At 41.6% G+C, this 18,892-nt stretch overlaps 1 protein-coding gene across 1 annotated transcript in view; it reads left to right on the top strand.

The window, feature by feature from the left end:
• Cep152 (centrosomal protein 152) overlaps positions 1 to 1,599 on the top strand; it is an 83,907-nt gene extending 82,308 nt beyond the window's left edge. Inside the window, exon 29 of the mRNA XM_059261305.1 lies at positions 316 to 1,599. Coding sequence (XP_059117288.1) covers positions 316 to 365 — 50 coding nt within the window. The 3' untranslated portion in view covers positions 366 to 1,599. The remainder of the gene's footprint in view (positions 1 to 315) is intronic.
• Positions 1,600 to 18,892: the final 17,293 nt, after the last annotated feature.

The raw sequence follows: 18,892 nt of genomic DNA, 5'->3' as shown, positions 1-18,892 counted from the left end.
TGAGCATGTGTATGTATGTGTGTGTGTGTGTCTGTGTGTGTGTGTCTGTGTGTGTGTGTCTGTGTGTGTGTGTCTGTGTGTGTGTCTGTGTGTGTACATGCACACATGTACATAAACTTCAAGTCATGATTCTGCTTGAAATTGCTACCTGAAGAGTGGGAAGCAGGTAAGTTTCTTTACACTCTGCCTCTGGGGCCTTTCATTCTTTCTTATTTTCCGGTAAGGTACTGCCTGCCAGAGACCACACCATGCTGAGGTCTCTGAGGTGGCTCTGTGATGAACCCTGTGCCTTTTCTCCTTTGTTCTTCCCCACAGGCCACCAGGGCTTGACAGACACATTCTTCAGCTTCAACACTCTCCTATGACCGGAGCCTCTGAGGATTTTCCTGGGATTATTTATCATATAGACTATTCATTTGGTGACTCAAGCTTTATACAAAAATATATGTGACTATCAAGTCTGTTACCATAAAACAACTGTATCAGGAGTAGATTTCTAGCCATTTAGTTTTGTGTTGAAGGAAATAGAAATAACATGGTTTTCTGTTCCCGAGTCTTTCCTTTGTGTTTTCTCCTGTTTCCATTTCTTTCTTGTCATTCTATTTTTTAATTTCTTCTTGATATTTTCTTCTTTTTGTCTTTTATTTTGTTTCTATTATTTCTTTTGTTGTCTTTCTTGGTTTTCCTTTTACTTTTTTTAAAAAAAACCTTTTTTTTTGTCTAATACAGAAAGTGATTTAATAATATCTATTTAGAAAATTAGTCTATCTATCACTAACTAGGACAATGAGGTTCAATGTCCTTGGGATTATATCAAATTTATTGAGTAATGATTTTCACATAATAACTGCTCATTAAATTGTTTCTTTGGAATGAAACTTCATTAAAAATTCCAGCTCTGTGGTGAGCACATTGTGAGATCAGAATGTTGCCAAGCAGACTGTACCTGTGAGTCAGTCAGCCTAACCCAAACTGACAGAGAAACTGATGGAATGTTAATTGATAGCAGCTGGGTGACTGGCAGGCCTGCTGGGCCGGAGAGGGCCAAGGATCTCTCAGCAACTATAAAACTTAGATTTGTCAAAGACCCCAGAGGCCCTTTAATGAGAATGACCTCTGGTTAAAACTAGAGTAAAGGGGAAATAAAGATAGAGATTTGGGGACTTTGGATCTAGCATATTTTCCACTTAATAGCTGCTGACTTAGAAGATAAAACTCATGGAATTCTTATAGCCATTCTGGCTTGCCTTTAATGATCTCAAAACCCGGTTAGGTGGGCTCATGACCTGTTGCTTAGCAACACTGGAAACATACACGGGAATGGGAGGGTGGGGGCGAGACAGGAAGAGTCCCAGAATGCAAAGCAGTACTTTCAGTACCTTGGCTGAGGGGGAAGGCAGGTTGTGGTGATTGGATTTGCCTCTTAGAGGAGTCCCAGCGGGGCAGCTTGGCTGTAGTTGGAAGACTTGGGGATGGGCTTGTGGGAAATACAACCAGGAAGCATGCCTCACCAGCTGGATGCGCACCAGTAAGACCCCGCCCCCATTCTGTGAATGACTCTAAGTTGATACCGGAATAAAGCAACAAGGCTAAACTTCGCACTGGTTCCAGGACATCTTTTTGTGGGGGCTCTGAACAGCTTCCTCCTGGGGCTTGACAGTCCCTGAGGAGTCAGTGGTCACCTTGTCCGTTAAATGAGAACGACTGGCCTGCATGTGTGAAGCTGAATGTTCATATTGGTGACAATATGCTAGTCAGAGTTTGGCTCTGCTTGAGACGCTCATGTAGTCGAGTGTTGGGATGTATGCAGATGGGCTGTTGGATTTGTCTTGTCCTTCCCTGTACACAGCTTCATTCCTGTGGCCTTTTAAGGCAGATCTTGACAGCATTGCATTTTATCTGTAGATACCTTAGAATTCTGGCTACTCTTGAGAAGGGTCAAGGCTGTATCTAGTTTTGACATAAATGCAATCCATATTACTTCCTCCCCATCTGCTTCCGCAAGCACATCTGTGTCAGGGGCATAATAGGTGCTTGTCAGTGCAAGCTTATTGCATATGCCAGTCAGTTTTCAGGGAGTCAGCGTGTGGAGAACAGCTCCACCTCCATATGTACCATTAAGAAATGACACGCTCCACAGTTAGAAGTGCCCAGGACTGTCGCCCATTGGACCACGGCAAGTGCTTCATCTACTGAATCATCCCTCAGTGCTTCGAAGCTTTATTTCTCTAAAGTTGTGTGATTATTTTCTGTACAAGCATCCGAGGGGGCATATTTACGAGTTTGCAAGTGTGCAGGAAGACTTGTGTGAGGGCCTGTGGAGGCCAGAGGTCAGTGCCCTTGTGTCCTCCCCAGTCTCTCCTCACCAAACCCAGAGCTTGCCGTTTTGGCTAGGCCGAATGGTTAGTGAGCTTTAGGGAATTGCTCGTCATCATCCCCTCTTACCGTCCATGCCTGCCTCCCACATCAGGGTTACAGATACTCGGGACTGCTTATGTGGACACTGGGGGTCGGATCTCAAGTCCTCATGCTTACATGGCAAGCATTTTACCCACTGAGCCAGGTCCCTCATGTTTCCCTTCTTAGGAATATTTTTGGTCAATATATTCCCAGGAAGTGAGACTGTGGTTACAATGCAATATATTGAATGGCTGCTTCTTTCTTCAGTAGTATAAGGTCCCTCTGGTTTCCAGAGTAATTTCTAAAATATATATTCCTAGGCCTTTTATCCTCCTCTTTAATTTGCAAAATGCTGCTACCAGTATTGCACACTATGATCATTTAGATAGCAAGAATAAACTTGAATATCTGACTGATGTGGTCCTGGGAACCAAACCCGGGTCCTCTGTAAGGGCAGTAAGTGCTCTTAACCACTGAGCCATCTCTCCAGCCCCACAGTTCTCTCTGAGTACATGCTTCCAGTGGCCTAGAAACATCCCTTTAGGCTCTGCCTCTCAAAGGCTGTATTATCTACTGACAGCACCACGAGCTGAAGACCAAGCCTTTAAGACATGACCTCCGGGGAAGTTCTAGATGTAAGCTACTCCAAGTGGTATTCCAGGTGTTTTGGAGAGTCATATAGGATATTTGACTTTTCCTTTCCCAAACACATATATACTTGTTTTCCTGTTCCTTCTCCCTCTTCTTCTTTTCTCCTCCTCCTCTTCTTTTCTCCCCCTCCTCCTCCCTCTCCTCCTCCACTCCCTCCTCCACCTCCTCCTTCCCCTCTTCTTCCTCCTCCTCTTCTTCCTCCCTTCCCCCTCCTCCTGCCCCCCTTCTTTTCATCTCTAATTGTACTGACTGGCACTTCTAGACTGGCATTGGTTCATAGTGACGGCAGCATCATTCCTGCCTTACATCTGATTGAAAAGAGAATGCTTTTGTAGCAGTGTTTTCCAGAGTTTCTTAAGGTGTTGTTTACTTTAAAAGTGAAGAGTCCTGACTACAGTTGCCCCTCTCTCTACTCCTCCCAGTTCCCCTCTCATCCAGAGCCACTCCCTTTCTGTCTATCATTAGAAAAGAACAGGCTTCTGAGAGGTAACCACAAAACATAACAAAGTACAATATGATAGATAAATCAAAAATCATCACGTCAAAGCTGAACAAGCCAAGCCAACAGAAAAAGAAAAGAGCCCCAAGAGAAGGCCCACGAATCAGAGACCCACTCGTTCACACACTCAGGAGTCCCATAAAAACACTAAACTGAAAGCTATACTATATATGCAGAGGACCGAGTGCAGACCTGTGCAGGCCCTGTGCTGCTGCTTCAGTCTCTGTAGGCTCATGTGAGCTTTGCTCAGTTGGTTTAGAGAACCTTGTTCTCCATCCCTTCTGGCTCTTACATTCTTTTTGCCTCCTCTTCCACAGGGTTCCCTGAGCTTTGAGGGGGAGGGGTTTAATGGAGAGGAAACTGTAATCAGGATATATTATATGAGAAAAGAATCTATTTTCCATAAGAGGGGGGAAACTATCATATGAGCCAGTGGTACCACTTCTAGTTATATGGCCAAGGACACTAAGCCAAGTGACCACAGAGGGATTTGCACATCGTGGGTGCTGCAGCACTATCCACAGTAAGTCATGGAGTCAGCCTAGGTGTCCATGAACAGATGAGCACACGAAGAAAATCTAGAATATATGCACAAAAGACTTATTCAGCCTCCAAGAAGAATTCTGTCGTTTTCAAGAAAATGCATGCAACTGAAGATTGCTACTACTAAATGAAATAAGACAAACTGATAACAATATCCCATGTTTTCTCTCTGTATTTTGGATATTAGATTTGCATAGATACATAAAATCATTCAAACAATAAATGCTATGGAGGCAGAAAGGAGACTGGATAAAGGAAGAAGATTGGGGCAGGGCAAGGGAAGAGGGGAGAAATGGAGAGATGAAGGCTGAGTGTAGACAAGGTAATAATGATACACATGGGAGAATTGGCCTGTCTGAAACCCATCACTGTAGTGATATATTGTGTACCCTAATAAACTTGCCCGAGGATCAGAGGACAGAGCCTGCCACACAGTCAGGCAGTGGTGACACACACCTCTAATCCTAGAACTTGAGATCTCATGCCTTTGCTTGGTAAGTACACATGCCTTTAATCCCAGGAAGTAATATGGCAGGGCAGAGAAAGGTATATAAGGTGTGAGGAAACAGGAACTCACTCTCCACTGAGGATTTTGTAGAACTAGTGGCTGGCTGTTCTGCTTCTCTGATCTTTCAGCTTTCACCCTGATATCTGACTCTGGGTTTTTTTTTCTTTTTTAAAGACCATCTAAGATTTGAACAACACATCACTATGTACAATGAATATGAAAACACATCAATAAACCATAAAGCTGTTTTTTAAAAAAGTGAGGAGTCAATGCCAGATGTGGTGGTGCCCGCCCGTAATCCCAGCACTTGGGAAGCAGAGGGAGGATCTGTGAGTTTGAGGCTAGTCTAGTCCACATATGAGTTCCAGGACAGCCAGAGGTGTGTAGTGTGATCCCGTCTTAAAAAGATAACAAAATATGTTGTGGAAATACATTAGTACCATAAAGAGTCTGAAGTATCAGTAGAAAAGAGATGTGTGATTAGCTTCTGCTTCTGCTTCCCAGATGCCTTCAATAATCATGAACTTTTCATCCATTTTGTCTGCAGTGTTTACCTGACCAATCCCAACATGGCTAAGCATTCTATTACTTTTTGTTTGTTCATTTTTTTGAGACAGGGTTTCTCTGTGTAGCCCTGGCTGTCCTGGAACTCACTCTGTAGACCAAGCTGGCCTCGAACTTTGATTCCTATTTGACTATAATTAAATGCTAAATTTATCAGACATATTTTTAGTTTTTAATCAAGGTGATTGAATATCTTTTTCACTTGCCCATTGTGCTCAATCATATTAGTATACATTTGTTATAAACCATTCTTGAATTCCTAAAAGAAACCATTCAATGATTGTGGGTTTTTTCCTCTTACTGTTCCTCCATATTTTGCTTACTACTATTATATTTAAGGTTTTCCAATTCTTACAGTCAGAAGTTATAATAATCTCTAGTTTTCTTTGATATGTCGATATCAGCTCATACCAGCTTCATAAAAATGAGCTAGAGATTTTTCACACTTTGCATAAACTCCATGGGGCGTCAACAAGGTCTGGCACATGCCAGATCTCACCTCGTCTTAACTCAGTCACATTTGCAACTTGGTTTGTCCAGTAGAATATGATGGGAGTAATATGTGCAGTTAAAAAGCCCAGACCTTAAAATGGCTGGTGCATTTTCTTCTTATTCTTAGAAATCTGCTGTTTCTATGTGAATCACCCAAAGCTGGCCTGCTGGGAAGTGAGAGACCACATGAAGAAAGCCAGTAGCCCATCCAAGACTGTTCTAGACCAGCCTGGAGTCAGACACAGCCTAAACAAGATCCCAGAACTACGTAGCTAGCCAGTGGTGACTGCAGAGGAGTAAGCATGGAACAGATCAGCTGACACACAGGAGCAGTAGTATGCACATTGTCATAGCTGTATTTGTTATGCAGCAGAGGCTTGCTAATGCAGTTCTCTGTCCTTAGAGGAAAAGCTTTTACATAGAGACTTGAAAGTGCATTGCAATACTTTCATCTGACATTTTCTTATGAGTTTTTACAGTTCTTAAGTGAATTACCCTTGCCAGATCCTAATGGTTTTACTTGCTGAGCTTTCTGTGTGAGTACACATTTATTTCAACAAAGTTTTGTATGGTTTTAATCTTAAAAAAAAAAAAAAAACCAAATATATGCCTATCTGCTGTGGGATGGTCTGTATGTCAATTGTGTTGCTGATTGGTCAATAAATAAATCACTGATTGGCCAGTGGCTAGGCAGGAAGTATAGGCGGGACTAACAGAGAGGAGAATTGAGAGAACAGGAAGCTGGGTGAGAGAGACACTGACAGCCGCCACCATGACAAGCCGCATGTGAAGATGCCGGTAAGCCACGAGCCATGTGGCAAGGTATAGATTAATAGAAATGGATTAATTTAAGCTGTAAGAACAGTTAGCAAGAAGCCTGCCACGGCCATACAGTTTGTAACCAATATAAGTCTCTGTGTTTACTTGGTCGGGTCTGAGGCTGTGGGACTGGCAGGTGATAGAGATTTGTCCTGACTGTGGGCCAGGCAGGAAAACTCTAGCTACACCTATCTATAATTTATCTATATTAAACGTAGACTTCTAATATATAATTGCTTGCTATTATTAAAGATTTATTATTTTTTATTTATTTTATGTTCTAAATAAAATTTTAAGAAAGAATATATTTGTCATTTTTACTCTTGTGATTTGTTGCTATTTTCTAGAGTTTTGGGTTAAACAATAGCTCCTTTTTATACTAAAAGTACATTAAAACTACAGATTTCTTTTAGTTCAGCTATGGCAGAATCTCATGTTTAAAGTTAAAATACTACCATCTTTCCTCCATCTCACTGCACTTGGTGCCCACTTGGGAAATACAAAAGCTTGCTGTGAGGTAACAATAAGTATGGCATAGGACAGTCGTGGACTGACCAAGTGTGGGATTCTGCCAATGGGGCTTCCTGGGGGGAAAGTTCAAGGGTTCTCCTGTTGAAGCCAACTGGGAAGTCATGGGTTTTAATGAGAATATGTAGGTATCAGTAAAGTTCATTGATACAAGCAACCCACAGACAACTTTTCATTTTACTCCTGGAGGTGTCCACATCCACATGGCTGCCTCTCATGCAGGCTGGGTTCCCGGTCTCTGCAGATGCTATCCCAGGCAATGTTTTTGTTGTTAGTCACATCTTTGCCAGAAAAGACTTGATGTGAACTTCCCTCAGAAAATCACAAAGAATTTCAGCTTTTTTCATTATCAGTAATGTAATTAGTTTATACAAAATTTTTGACATGCCTTCTCCAATTTTGTGAGGTTTTAAAATTAATAAACACTGGAAGAAAAGGGAATTAGTGATGGTCTGTTGATCAGCTGGGGCAAACCATTGCTTGTCAAAATGATGATGTGAAGGAGGAAAGATGTTTTGGATAAATAAGTATATTGTGTAACTGTAAATCTGCATTGGATTCTGACAGAGATAGAAAGGAAAATGGTTCTGATTTCTATTGGAGAGGAAGCATTCTGACACACGGTAAACCACTGGACTACCCATGGTGTCTGCTTGGCAAGGTGGAGTTTGTGGCTTTAATATAGCTGTATTCCCCACTAGGGGTAGGGTGCCAAGACCCCTGCCAATGTTGGGTTGTATTGTTTGGCTTTTTTTTTTTTTACTTGCTGGATGCCCACAAATATGAAAGAAAATGCTCACATGTTCAATAACCCTCTTTATCTGAGGTAGAAATCTAGAGCCCAAAGGGCTCGCTGAAGCAAGCCATTTTGCTTAGTCCTGGTCACATAGATGGTGACAGTTGTGGACATGCACTTTAGTTGTGGGCTTCAGTAGCATGTGTGGCACTTGTCACTGTCACCTGATGAATCTATGACTTGTGGCTTCCTGTCTGTCAGGGTTTGAGTGCAAGTCATAGACATGACCCTGCAGAGGGTCCTGTGTTTGACGATTGTCCCACTTCCCAAGACCACTGGGATGTTTCTGTGTGCCCTTCCCCCATGTTTGCCGGTCTTTGTCGTAAATACCTGTGCTTCCCCAGAGGACTGCCCTCAGAGCCCTGGAGTACTCTGTCAGCACACAGCACCCTTTCCCTCTCTTCAATGTGGCCAGCGGCAGCAGATGATAGTAAGTTTGAAAGCCCCCTCAGCTCAGGTCCATTTGTGAGCTGTAATTTGCCCTCCAGAGGACTTCGGTAGGTACGAGCTGGGGCTGGAGCTCTACCTAAAGTCATAACCTCTCTCAGCTTCTTCCCCTTTCCATTGTCACATCCCCTGTCCCCTTATGGGTCACTCATGGAAACATCTCCTCAATAAGTTACATATAAATCCTCACTTCAGAGTCTGTTCTGGGTAAACTGACCCAAGGCATGGCTCAAATCACTCAAGAAAGGGGGTGACCCAATGCATGGCTCAGGTCACTCAAGAAGAAAGGGGGTGACCCAAGGTATGACTCGGGTCACTCAAGAAGAAAGGGTCTTTTCAAGACACTGAAAAGGATCAAGAATCAGACGCCACTATTAAATTTAAATTATAATACCATAGTCATAAACCAAAGCTCAGGAAGCTTCTGTCACCATGGTCACACCTACTTCTAGCAGCCAAAACTATTGACTGGCACATAACCATGCGTGTGCTCACGATTATGTAGAACTCCACAGCTGTAACTTCCTAGAAGGCACAACAGCAAGGTGGTGTCCTAGAAGGTTCCAACTCACCCTTGCAAACTCAGCTAACTGGCTTAGCCAATTTCAAATGTAGAACCTAGCTGCAAGGGAGTTTGGGGGAACATTTTCCTTTCCTGTCTATGTAATATAAGGAAACACTTTGAAGGAAGTGGGTGTTGAAGCTGGTTGCCAGTCAGTCTTAACAGTTGGTAGAAGGCAAGAGGAAATGGCATGTATTCACTTTAGCAATGTTTAATACTATGTTTCTTTGTTTGTTTGCATGGAAAGTTGTCTCTTGTTCTCAGTCCCTGGTGGGCCACAGATCTGGTTGTGTGTGTGTGTGTGTGTGTGTGTGTGTGTGTGTGTGTGCGTGTTTGTGTGTGTGTGATGCATGTGTGTTTGTGTGTAAGCACACATGTGTGTAGGAGTATGCATGTGTGCATGCACCTGTGGTAGCCAGAGCTTGCTATTAGAATGTCTTCCTCAGTTGCTTTCTACGTTTTCATTTATTTGTTTATTTGCTGAGACAGGGTCTCACTATGTAGCCCTGGCAAGCCTGGAATTTGCTATGTAGACCAAGCTGGCCTCAAACTCCCAGAGATCTGCCTGCCTCTGTCTCCTAAGTGCTGAGATTAAATATGTGGGCTACTATACCCAGCTTCCATCTTATTTTTTAAAGACAGAGTCTCTTCACTGAACCTGGAACTTACCATTCTAGGTAGGCTGACTGAGAGCTTCTGGGAGCCACCTGACTCTTCTCCCCTACACTGGGATACAGATGCTCACAGATGACCATCTCCAGTTTTTTCTGAAGGTGCTGGGGATCCCAGGCTCTCATGATGAAATAACTTGGAAAGTATTCTTTTTGGGGGTTGGGGGTTTTGGGACAGAGTTTCTCTATGTAGCCTTTGTTGTCCTGGAACTTGCTCTGTAGACCAGGCTGGCCTCGAACTCACAGAGATGCTCCTGCCTCTGCCTCCCAAGTGCTGGGATTAAAGGTATGTGCCACCACTGCCTGGAATGGAAAGCATTCTTCAGGGAGTAATTCCCTAATCTACGTGTCACAATTCTTTTTTTTAAATTTAATTTATTTTGCATCCCAACTGCTATTTCCTCTCCGTTCTCTTCTCCTGTCCCCCCCCCATCTCTTCTCCTCCCCCTTACCCCCATCCCACTCCTCTGTTTCTGTTCAGAAAGGGGCAGGCCTCCCATGGGTATAAACAAAGCATGACATATCAAGTTGTAGTCAGACTAGGCACCTCCCCTTGTATTAAGGCTGAGCAAGGCAATCCAGTAGGAGGAATAGGTTCCAAAGAGCCAGCCAAAGCATCAGGGACAAACCCTGCTCCCAATGTTAAGAGTCCCACAAGTAGACCAAGGTACATATCTGTCACATATATGCAGGCTCCCTGGTTGTTGGCTTAGACTCTATGAGTATCTATGAGCCAGATTAGTTTTCTGTGGGTTTTCTTGTGATGTCCTTGACCCCTCTGGCTCCTACAATCCTTCCTCCCTCTCTTCAGCAGGATTCCCCAAGCTCAGCCTAATGTTTGGCTGTGGGTCGCTGCATCTGTCCTATCAGTTACTGGATGGAGGTTTTCTGATGACATTTGGGGTAGTCACCAATCTGGTCACAGGAGACGGCGAGTTCAGGCTACATAGTTACTATTGCTAGGAGTCTTAGCTGGGGTCATCCTTGTAGATTCATGGGAATTTCCCTTTCATCAGGTTTCTACCTGACCCCAAAGCCTTCCTTTTCCAGTCATCTTTTTCAGTACTCTCCCCCGAACCCTGGCCCAACTCAATCCCTCAAGTTCCCATCCCCACCCACTTCCAGTCTACCAGGAGATCTCTTCTATTTCTCCTTCGAGTTCAGGCTACATAGTTACTATTGCTAGGAGTCTTAGCTGGGGTCATCCTTGTAGACTCATGGGAATTTCCCTTTCATCAGGTTTCTACCTGACCCCAAAGCCTTCCTTTTCCAGTCATCTTTTTCAGTACTCTCCCCCGAACCCTGGCCCAACTCAATCCCTCAAGTTTCCATCCCCACCCACTCCCAGTCTACCAGGAGATCTCTTCTATTTCTCCTTCCCTGGGAGATCCAAGCATCCACCCTTGGGCCCTCCTTGTTACCTAGCCTCTCTGGGTGTGTGGATTGTAGCATGGTTACCCTTTACTTTACAGTTAATATCTACTTATGAGTGAGTACATCTTTTTGGGTCTGGGTTACCTCATTCAGGAAGATTTTTTTTTCTAGTTCCATTCATTTGCCTTCAAATTTCCTGATGTTACAGCTGAGTAATACTCCATTGTGTATATGTACCACATTTTCTTTATCCATTCTTTGGTTGAGGGGCATCTAGGTTGTTTCCTGATTCTGGCTATTATGAATAAAGCTGCTATGAATATAGTTGAACAAGTGTCCTTGTGGTATGACTGAGCATCCTTTGGGTATATGCCAAGAGTGGTATCATTGGGTCTTGATTCCCAATTTTCTGAGAAACTGCCATATTGATTTCCAAAGTGGCTGTACAAGTTTGCACTCCCATCAGCAATGGAGGAGAGTTCCCCTTGATCCACATCCTCTCCACTATGAACTGTCAATTGTGTTATTGATCTTAGCCATTCTGACAAGTGTAAGATGGAATCTCAGAGTCGTTTTGATTTGCATTTCCCTCATGGCTAAAAGTGTTGAACATTTCTTTAAGTGTTTCTCTGCCATTTGAGATTCTTCTGTTAAGAATTATCTGTTTAGGTTCCATTTTTAAATTGAATTTTTTTTTATGTCTAGTTTCTTGAGTTCTTTATATATTTTGGAGGTCAGCCCTTGGTCAGATGTGGGGTTGGTGAAGATTTTTCCCATTCTGTAGGCTGCTGTTTTGTCTTATTGACAGTGACCTTTGTCTTACATAAGTTTTTCAGTTTCAGGAGGTCCCATTTATTAATTGTTGATCTTAGTGTCTTTGCTACTGGGGTTCTATTCAGGAAGTGGTCTCCTGTGCCAGTGCATTCAAGGCTATTCTTCACTCTCTTTCCTATCAGGTTCAGTGTAACTGGATTTATGTTGAGATCTTTGGTCCACCTGGACTTGAATTTTGTGCAGGGTGGTAGATATGGACCTATTTGTATTCTTCTACTTGATGAAGTCTAGTTATGTCAGTACCATTTGTTGAAGAAGCTTTCTTTTTAACATTGTATAACTTTGGCTTCTTTGTCAAAAATCAGATGTGCACATGTAGCAGGCTTTCTCTTTTAGGCCACCAACCAGCTCCCAAATCATGACACAGAGATTTCTTATTAGTTATTAATGCTTGGCTTTGCTTAGGATCATTTCTGGCTAGCTCTTTTTAACTTAAATTAACCTGTTCATCTACCTTTTGCCTCGGGGCTTATTACCTTTCTTTCCTTCTGTATATTTTACTTTTACTGCTTCTCTTGTCTGTCTGTCTGGCAGCTGGCTGGCTTCTTGCCTCAGGTGTGTCCCTCTCTTTCTCCCTCGTTCTCTTCTTGTTGTTCTTCTTGAGCCTAGATTTCTCCTATTTATTCTCTCTCCCTGCCAGTCCTGCCTATCCCTCTTCTGCCTAGCTATTGGCCATCGGCTTTTTATTAGACCAATTAAGTGTCTTAGGCAGGCAAGGTGAAACAAATGCAACACATCTTTACAAAATTAAAGACAAATCCTTACATCATTAAACAAATGCAGCATAAACAAATGTAACATACTTTTGCACAGTTAAAGAAATATTCTATGGCATAAACAGATATAACACGTACTTATATAGCTAAAATAATATTCCAAACATGCATAAGTGTGTGGATTTATGTCTGGGTCTCCCATTTGATTCCATTGACCCACCTGTCTGTTTTTATGCTACTACCATGCTGTTTTTATTACGATAGCTCTGTAGTAGAGCTTGAGATCAGGCATAGTGATACCTCCAGCAGTTCTTTTATTGTATAGGATTGTTTTAGCAATCCTGGACTTTTTGTTTTTCCATTTGAGGTTGAGTGTTGCTCTTTCAAAGTCTGTAAAGAATTGTCTTGGAATTTTGATGGGGATTGCATTGCGTTGAATCTTTAGATTGCTTTTGATGAGATGGCCATTTTTACTATGTTAATCCTACCGATCCATGAGCACAGGAGATCTTTCCATCTTCTGATATCTTCTCCAATTTCCTTCTTCAAAGACTTGAAGTTTTTGACATACAGGTCTTTCACTTGCTCAGATAGAGTTACCTCAAGATATTTTATATTATTTGTGGCGATTATGAAGAGTGTTGTTTCCCTGACTTCTTTTTCAGCCCTTTTATCATTTGTATGTATGAAGCCTACTGATTTTTTTGAGTTAATCTTGTATTCAGCCACTTTGCTTAAGGTGTTTCTCAGCTATAGGAGTTCTCTGGTAGAATTTTTGGGGTCGCTTATGTATACCATCATGCCATCTGCAAATAGCGAAAGTTTGACTTCTTCTTTTCCAATTTGTATCCGCTTGACTTCCTTTTGTTGTCTTATTGCTCTTGCTAGAAATTCGAGTACTAAATTGAAAAGATATGGAGAGAGTGGACAGCCTTATCTTGTTCCTGATTTTAATGAAATCACTTTTCTCTCCATTTGATGTTGGCTTGCTGTATATTGCTTTTATTATATTTAGGTATGTTCTTTGTAGCCCTGATCTCTCCATGACTTTTATCATGCAGGGGTGTTAGATTTTGTCAAAGGTTTTTTCAGCATCTAATGAGATGACCTTGTGTTTTGTTTTCTTTTGGTTTGTTTATATGATGGATTACATTGACAGATTTTCATATGTTGAACCATCCCTTCATCTCTGGGATGAAGCCCACTTGATCATGGTGGATAGTTTTGATGTGTTCTTGGATTCAGTTTGCCAGTATTTTGTTGAGTATTTTTGCATCAATGTTCATGAGGGAAATTGGTCTGTAATTCTCTTTTTTTTGTCGAGTATTTGTGTGGTTTGGGTGTCAGGATAACTGTGGCCTCCTATAAAGAAGTTGGCAATGTTCCCTCTGTTTCTATTTTGTGGAATAATTTGAAGAGTACTGGTATTATCTCTTCTTTGAAAGTCTGGTAGAATTCTGTGCTGAAACCATCTGGCCCTGGGCTTTTGTTTGGGAGACTTTTAATGACTGCTTCTATTTCCTTAGGAGTTATAGGTCTGTTTAAATTGTTTATCTGATCTTGGTTTAACTTTGATAAGTAGAATCTATCAAGGAAATTTTCCATTTCTTTTAGATTTTCCAATTTTGTGTAGTATAGATTTTTGAAGTATGACCTAGTGATTGTCTGGATTTCCTCAATAACTATTATTATGTCTCCCTTTTTATTTCTGATTTTGTTAATTTAGATATTCTCTCTCTCTGCTTTTTACTTAGTTTGGATAAAGGATAATCTATTGTGTTGATTTTCTCAAAGAACCAACTCTTTGTTTCTTTGATTCTTTGTATTGTTCTCTTTGTTTCTATTTTATTGATTTTAGCCCTCAGTTTGATTATTTCCTGTCATCTACTCTTCTTGTGTGTGTTTGCTTCTTTTTGTTCTAGAACTTTCAGGTGTGCTGTTAACTCCCTAGTATGAGACTTCTCCAAATTCTTTATGTAGGCACTTAGCACTATGAACTTTCCTCTTAGCACTGCTTTCATAGTGTCCCATAAGTCTGGTTATGTAGTACATTCATTTTCATTGAATTCTAGGATGTCTTTAATTTCTTTCTTTAGTTCTTTCTTGACCATTTGGTAATTCAGTTGAGAGTTTTTCAGTTTCCATAAGTTTATAGGTTTTCTGTTGTTTGTGTTGTTGTTGAACTCCAACTTTAATCCATGGTGATTTGATAAGATAGAGGAGGTTATTTCAATTTTTTTTGTATCTGTTGAGACTTGCTTTGTGACCAATATGTGGTCCCTTTTGGAGAAGATTCAATGAGGTGCTGAGAAGAAGGTATATTCTTTGGTGTTTGTGTGAAATGTTCTGTAGATATATGTTAGGTCCATTTAAGTCATAACATCTGTTAGTTCCATTATTTCTGTATTTAGTTTCTGTCTGGATGACCTGTCCATTGGTGAGAGTGGGGTGTTGAAGCTTCTCACTATTAATGTGCAGGGTTCAATGTGTGATTTAAGCTTTAGTAATTTTTTTTTTTTTTTACAAATATGGGGGCCCTTGGTTTAGGGCATAGATGTTCAGAATTGAGACATCATCTTGGTGGATTTGTCCTTTGATGAATATGAAATGTCCTTCTCCATCTCTTTTGATTAATTTTGGTTTGAAGTCTATTTTGTTAGATATTAGTATAGCTACACCAGCTTGCTTCTTAGGTCTGTTTGATTAGAAAATCTTTTTTCAATTCTTTACTCTGAGGTAATGTCTTTCTTTGATGTTGAGGTGTGTTTCTTGTATGCAGAAGAAGGATGGATCCCGTTTCATATCCTGTTAGCCTGTGTCTTTTTATTGGTGAATAGAGACCATTGATATTAAGAGATATTAATGACCAGTGATTATTAATTCCTGTTATGTCTTGGAGGTGGTGGTAGTGGTGGTGATGGTGGAGGTGGTGTGTGTGTGTCCACGCATGCGCACACATGTGTGTGTGTTTGTGTGTGTATTTCTTTTCTTTGGGTTTTGCTGGTGTGGGATTATCTATTGCCTGTGTTTTCATGGATGCAGCTAACTTCCATGTTTTGTAGTTTTCCTTCTAGTACCTTCTGCATTTGTAGATAGATATTGATTAAATTTTAGTTTTCATAAAATATCTTGTTTTCTCCATCTATGATGATTGAAAGTTTTGCTGGGTATAATGGTCTGGGCTGGCATCCATGGTCTCTTAGAGTCTACAAGATGTCTGTCCAGGCTCCTCTTGCTTTTAGACTCTCCATTGAGAAGTTGAGTGTAATTTTGATAGGTCTGCCTTTATATGTTACTTGGCCTTTTTCCTTTGCAGCTTTCAATATTCTTTCTTTTATTCTGTATGTTTAGTGTTTTGGTTATTATATGGCAAGGGGATCTTTTTTTCTGGTCCTGTCTATTTAGTGTTCTGTAAGCTTCTTATACCTTTATAGGTATGCCCTCTTTAGGTTGGGAACATTTTCTTCTATGATTTTGTTGAATATATATTCTGGGTCTTTGAGCTGGGATTCTTCTTTTCTATTCCTATTATTCTTAGGTTTGCTTTTTTTATAGTGTTCCAGATTTCTTGGATGTTTTGTGTTAGGAATTTTTTAGACTTAACATTTTCTTTGACTGATGAATCTATTTCCTCTATCGTATTTTTGATGGCTGAGATTCTCTCTTCCATCCCTTGTATTCTGTGGTGATGCTTCCATCTGTAGTTCCTGTCTGCTCACCCACATTTTCCATTTCCAGAATTCCCTCAGGTTGTGTTTTCTTTATTGCTTCTATTTCCATTTTCAGTTCTTGAACAGTTTTTTTTTTTTTTCCATCAACCATTTGTTTTTTTTCTTGGTTTTCTGGACATTTGTTAACAGATTTACTGATTTCCTCCAATTTTTCGTTGTCTCTTCCTCCATTCCTTTAAGGGAGTTTTTTCATTTCCTCTTGAAGGACCTCTATCACCTGCATAAAGTTATTTTTGAGATTGTTTTCTTGTGCTTCAGCTGTGTTGAAATATGCAGATCTTGCTGTCATAGGATTTCTGGATGCTGGTGGTGATATATTGCCCTTTCTATTATTGATTGTGTTCTTATACTGGCATTTAGGCATCTGGATTTGGGATGATTATAGGTCTAGGTGTTGATTCCTGTATTTGTCTTTGTTAGATGGGTGTTTTGTTCCTTGATTTCTGTTTCCTCTCTGGTCTTTTGGCCTAAGTGGCCAATAGTCTGGTGACTGTTGAGTCTTCAGGTCCAGTAGGATCTCTCCACTGTGGCTTTGGGACCTTGGGTCTCCTGATTAGGTCTGGCCTCTGATAAAGCTAAAGTCTTCTTGGGTCTTTAGATCTTGCCTGGCCTCCAGTAAAGCCTGAGTCTTCTTCTGGGGTACCTAGGACCAGCCTGGCCTCTGGTAGAGCTGCTGGGGCTCTTCTTCTGACTGGTGTGGACAGTATATGGGCCTATGGAGTCTGATGGAGTTCTGGGGAAGGGTTGTTGTGGTTGGTGTGGTCTATGCCTCAGTGGCAGAAGTCTGCTAAGGTTGGGGGCATGGCCTAGCAGCAACAGGGCCAGGGACTAGCTGGGATGGTGTGGCCTGGGGTAGGGTTGCAGGAAGCAGAATCCAGGGAGGGGTCTATGTGTCACAATTCTTAGCACAAACACACATTTAGGTGTGTGCCAAGTGTCTACAGAACATTGTGCCAGACACTGTGCTAATTTGGTTTTCTGTAACCTTACTGTGAGTTCATAGTGACCTTTTCATAGATCTCTTGGATGGACACAAGGGAAAGGGGTTCCTTTTTGTATTGTTTAGTCACTCAGGAATAACAAACAGATTTAAGATTGGGAGCAGAAGCAAAGCAGCAGAGAAGATGAGACCCCAGCACAGACTGGTCAGGTCCAGGGAGAAAGACCCTCCTGAGACAAACAGAGGAAGACAGCCTGAGCTGCACAGAAAGTAAGGCTCTACCTCACTGAGAAGGCTTGGCCCTGACTTTACAGATCTCGGCTGTGTGCAGGGAGAGTTCAAGCCTGTGCGCATAGTTCATTGAATAGACAGTTCATACAGGTGATTCCATATTCTCAATAACCTTTCTGTATCTTTTTATGTATTGAATGTGTTCATGTGTGTGAGTGCATGTGGAGGTCAGATGACAGATTTCATCATCTTTGAGACAGGGCCTTCTGTTCTCCACCTCATGTACCAGGCTACCAGGTCCACTAGCTTCTTGGGATTCTCTCTGTGTTTTCCAGCTCACAGTGTGAGCACTGGGATTTGAGATACATGCTACCTGTCCAGCTTTATGTGGTTTCTGGCTCCAGTCCTCACGCTTTAATGCTTTACCTGACCTAGCCATTTCCCCAGCTCTCAACGACTCTATGTGATCCTTATTGTCTCAACGAAATGAACTCTTTAATAGTGTTACATGTAGGTTTCTGTGCAAATATATTTCTACCAGAGGCAGGGAAGAAAAAACCTCATGAGCATGACCAGTGAACACACTCTTTCCCCTCAGGGAATTCCATTGGTGAGATGTATGTAACCAGTTGTGTTATTTTAAAGTATCCTGAAAGTGAATGGAGTAGTGATTGGAAGATATATTGAAAATAGTAAAGCCAGTATATTTTAAATTCTTGTCCTGTACCAGGGACTGTGCTAGGGACATTATGCCATGAAATTCTTACCATTCTGGGGGTTTTAGCTGAATTTTACAAATCAATGTCCTCAGAAGAATGGTGAGTAAATAACCCCGTGTTTGAGAGGTAGGCAGCACATAGCAATGACTCCAGCCTCGCTCTGTCTTGTTCTCAGTTACTCCACTGGCCAAAGCCGGTGGTGACTAATTGTCTAATCATGTCTCTAGCCCTTAATTGTTGCTTTCTGTTTCCTTGTGGCCAGAGATTGGTTTTAATTTTTCCTGTGGTTGATGGTCCATGACATAAGATTCCACAGTCATATACTGTAAGTGCAAATGCTTAGGTGGATGGCCAAGAAAAACTTCCCGTTCAGATCGCAATCACTTGAGACATTGGCCTTTACAGGCCAAGCTTGTATTTACTGTTGGAATGGATAAACATTCTTAGTTATTCCTAGCTGTTCTTTTATTTTAAAAATGTTTTAAGTGTGTTTCAGGCAGAGTTCTAGACACTGGGGATGTTGACAAAGCTCCTTTCATGGAAGGGCCACTGGAAGGGGCACATGAATAAATTCTCTATCAGGTCCATCTGGTATGAAAAGTTGGCCTTAAATGCGGTGAGAACAATGTTGCAGACAGCAGCGGGTTCTTACATTCACGAGTGCGTAAGGTATCTTTTGGAGGTGGTTCCAGAAAGCTCTAGGATCAGGTGGCATCTAAGCAAGGACCTAAAATAAATTGAGGGAGAAAAGTCCCATTGGCAGCACTTTTGGGGTAGAGGTGTGCACAGGTGTAAAGGTCCTTTGAGAAGAGCAAGAAAGCTGCTCATAAAGCAGTGGTGTGAAGGTGTGGGCTGGGGTGGAAATGG

This window comes from Peromyscus eremicus, chromosome 4 (genome assembly GCF_949786415.1).
Source record: "Peromyscus eremicus chromosome 4, PerEre_H2_v1, whole genome shotgun sequence".
In the NCBI taxonomy this organism is placed as follows: domain Eukaryota; kingdom Metazoa; phylum Chordata; class Mammalia; order Rodentia; family Cricetidae; genus Peromyscus; species Peromyscus eremicus.
This window is presented reverse-complemented; position numbering and strand designations above follow the sequence as displayed.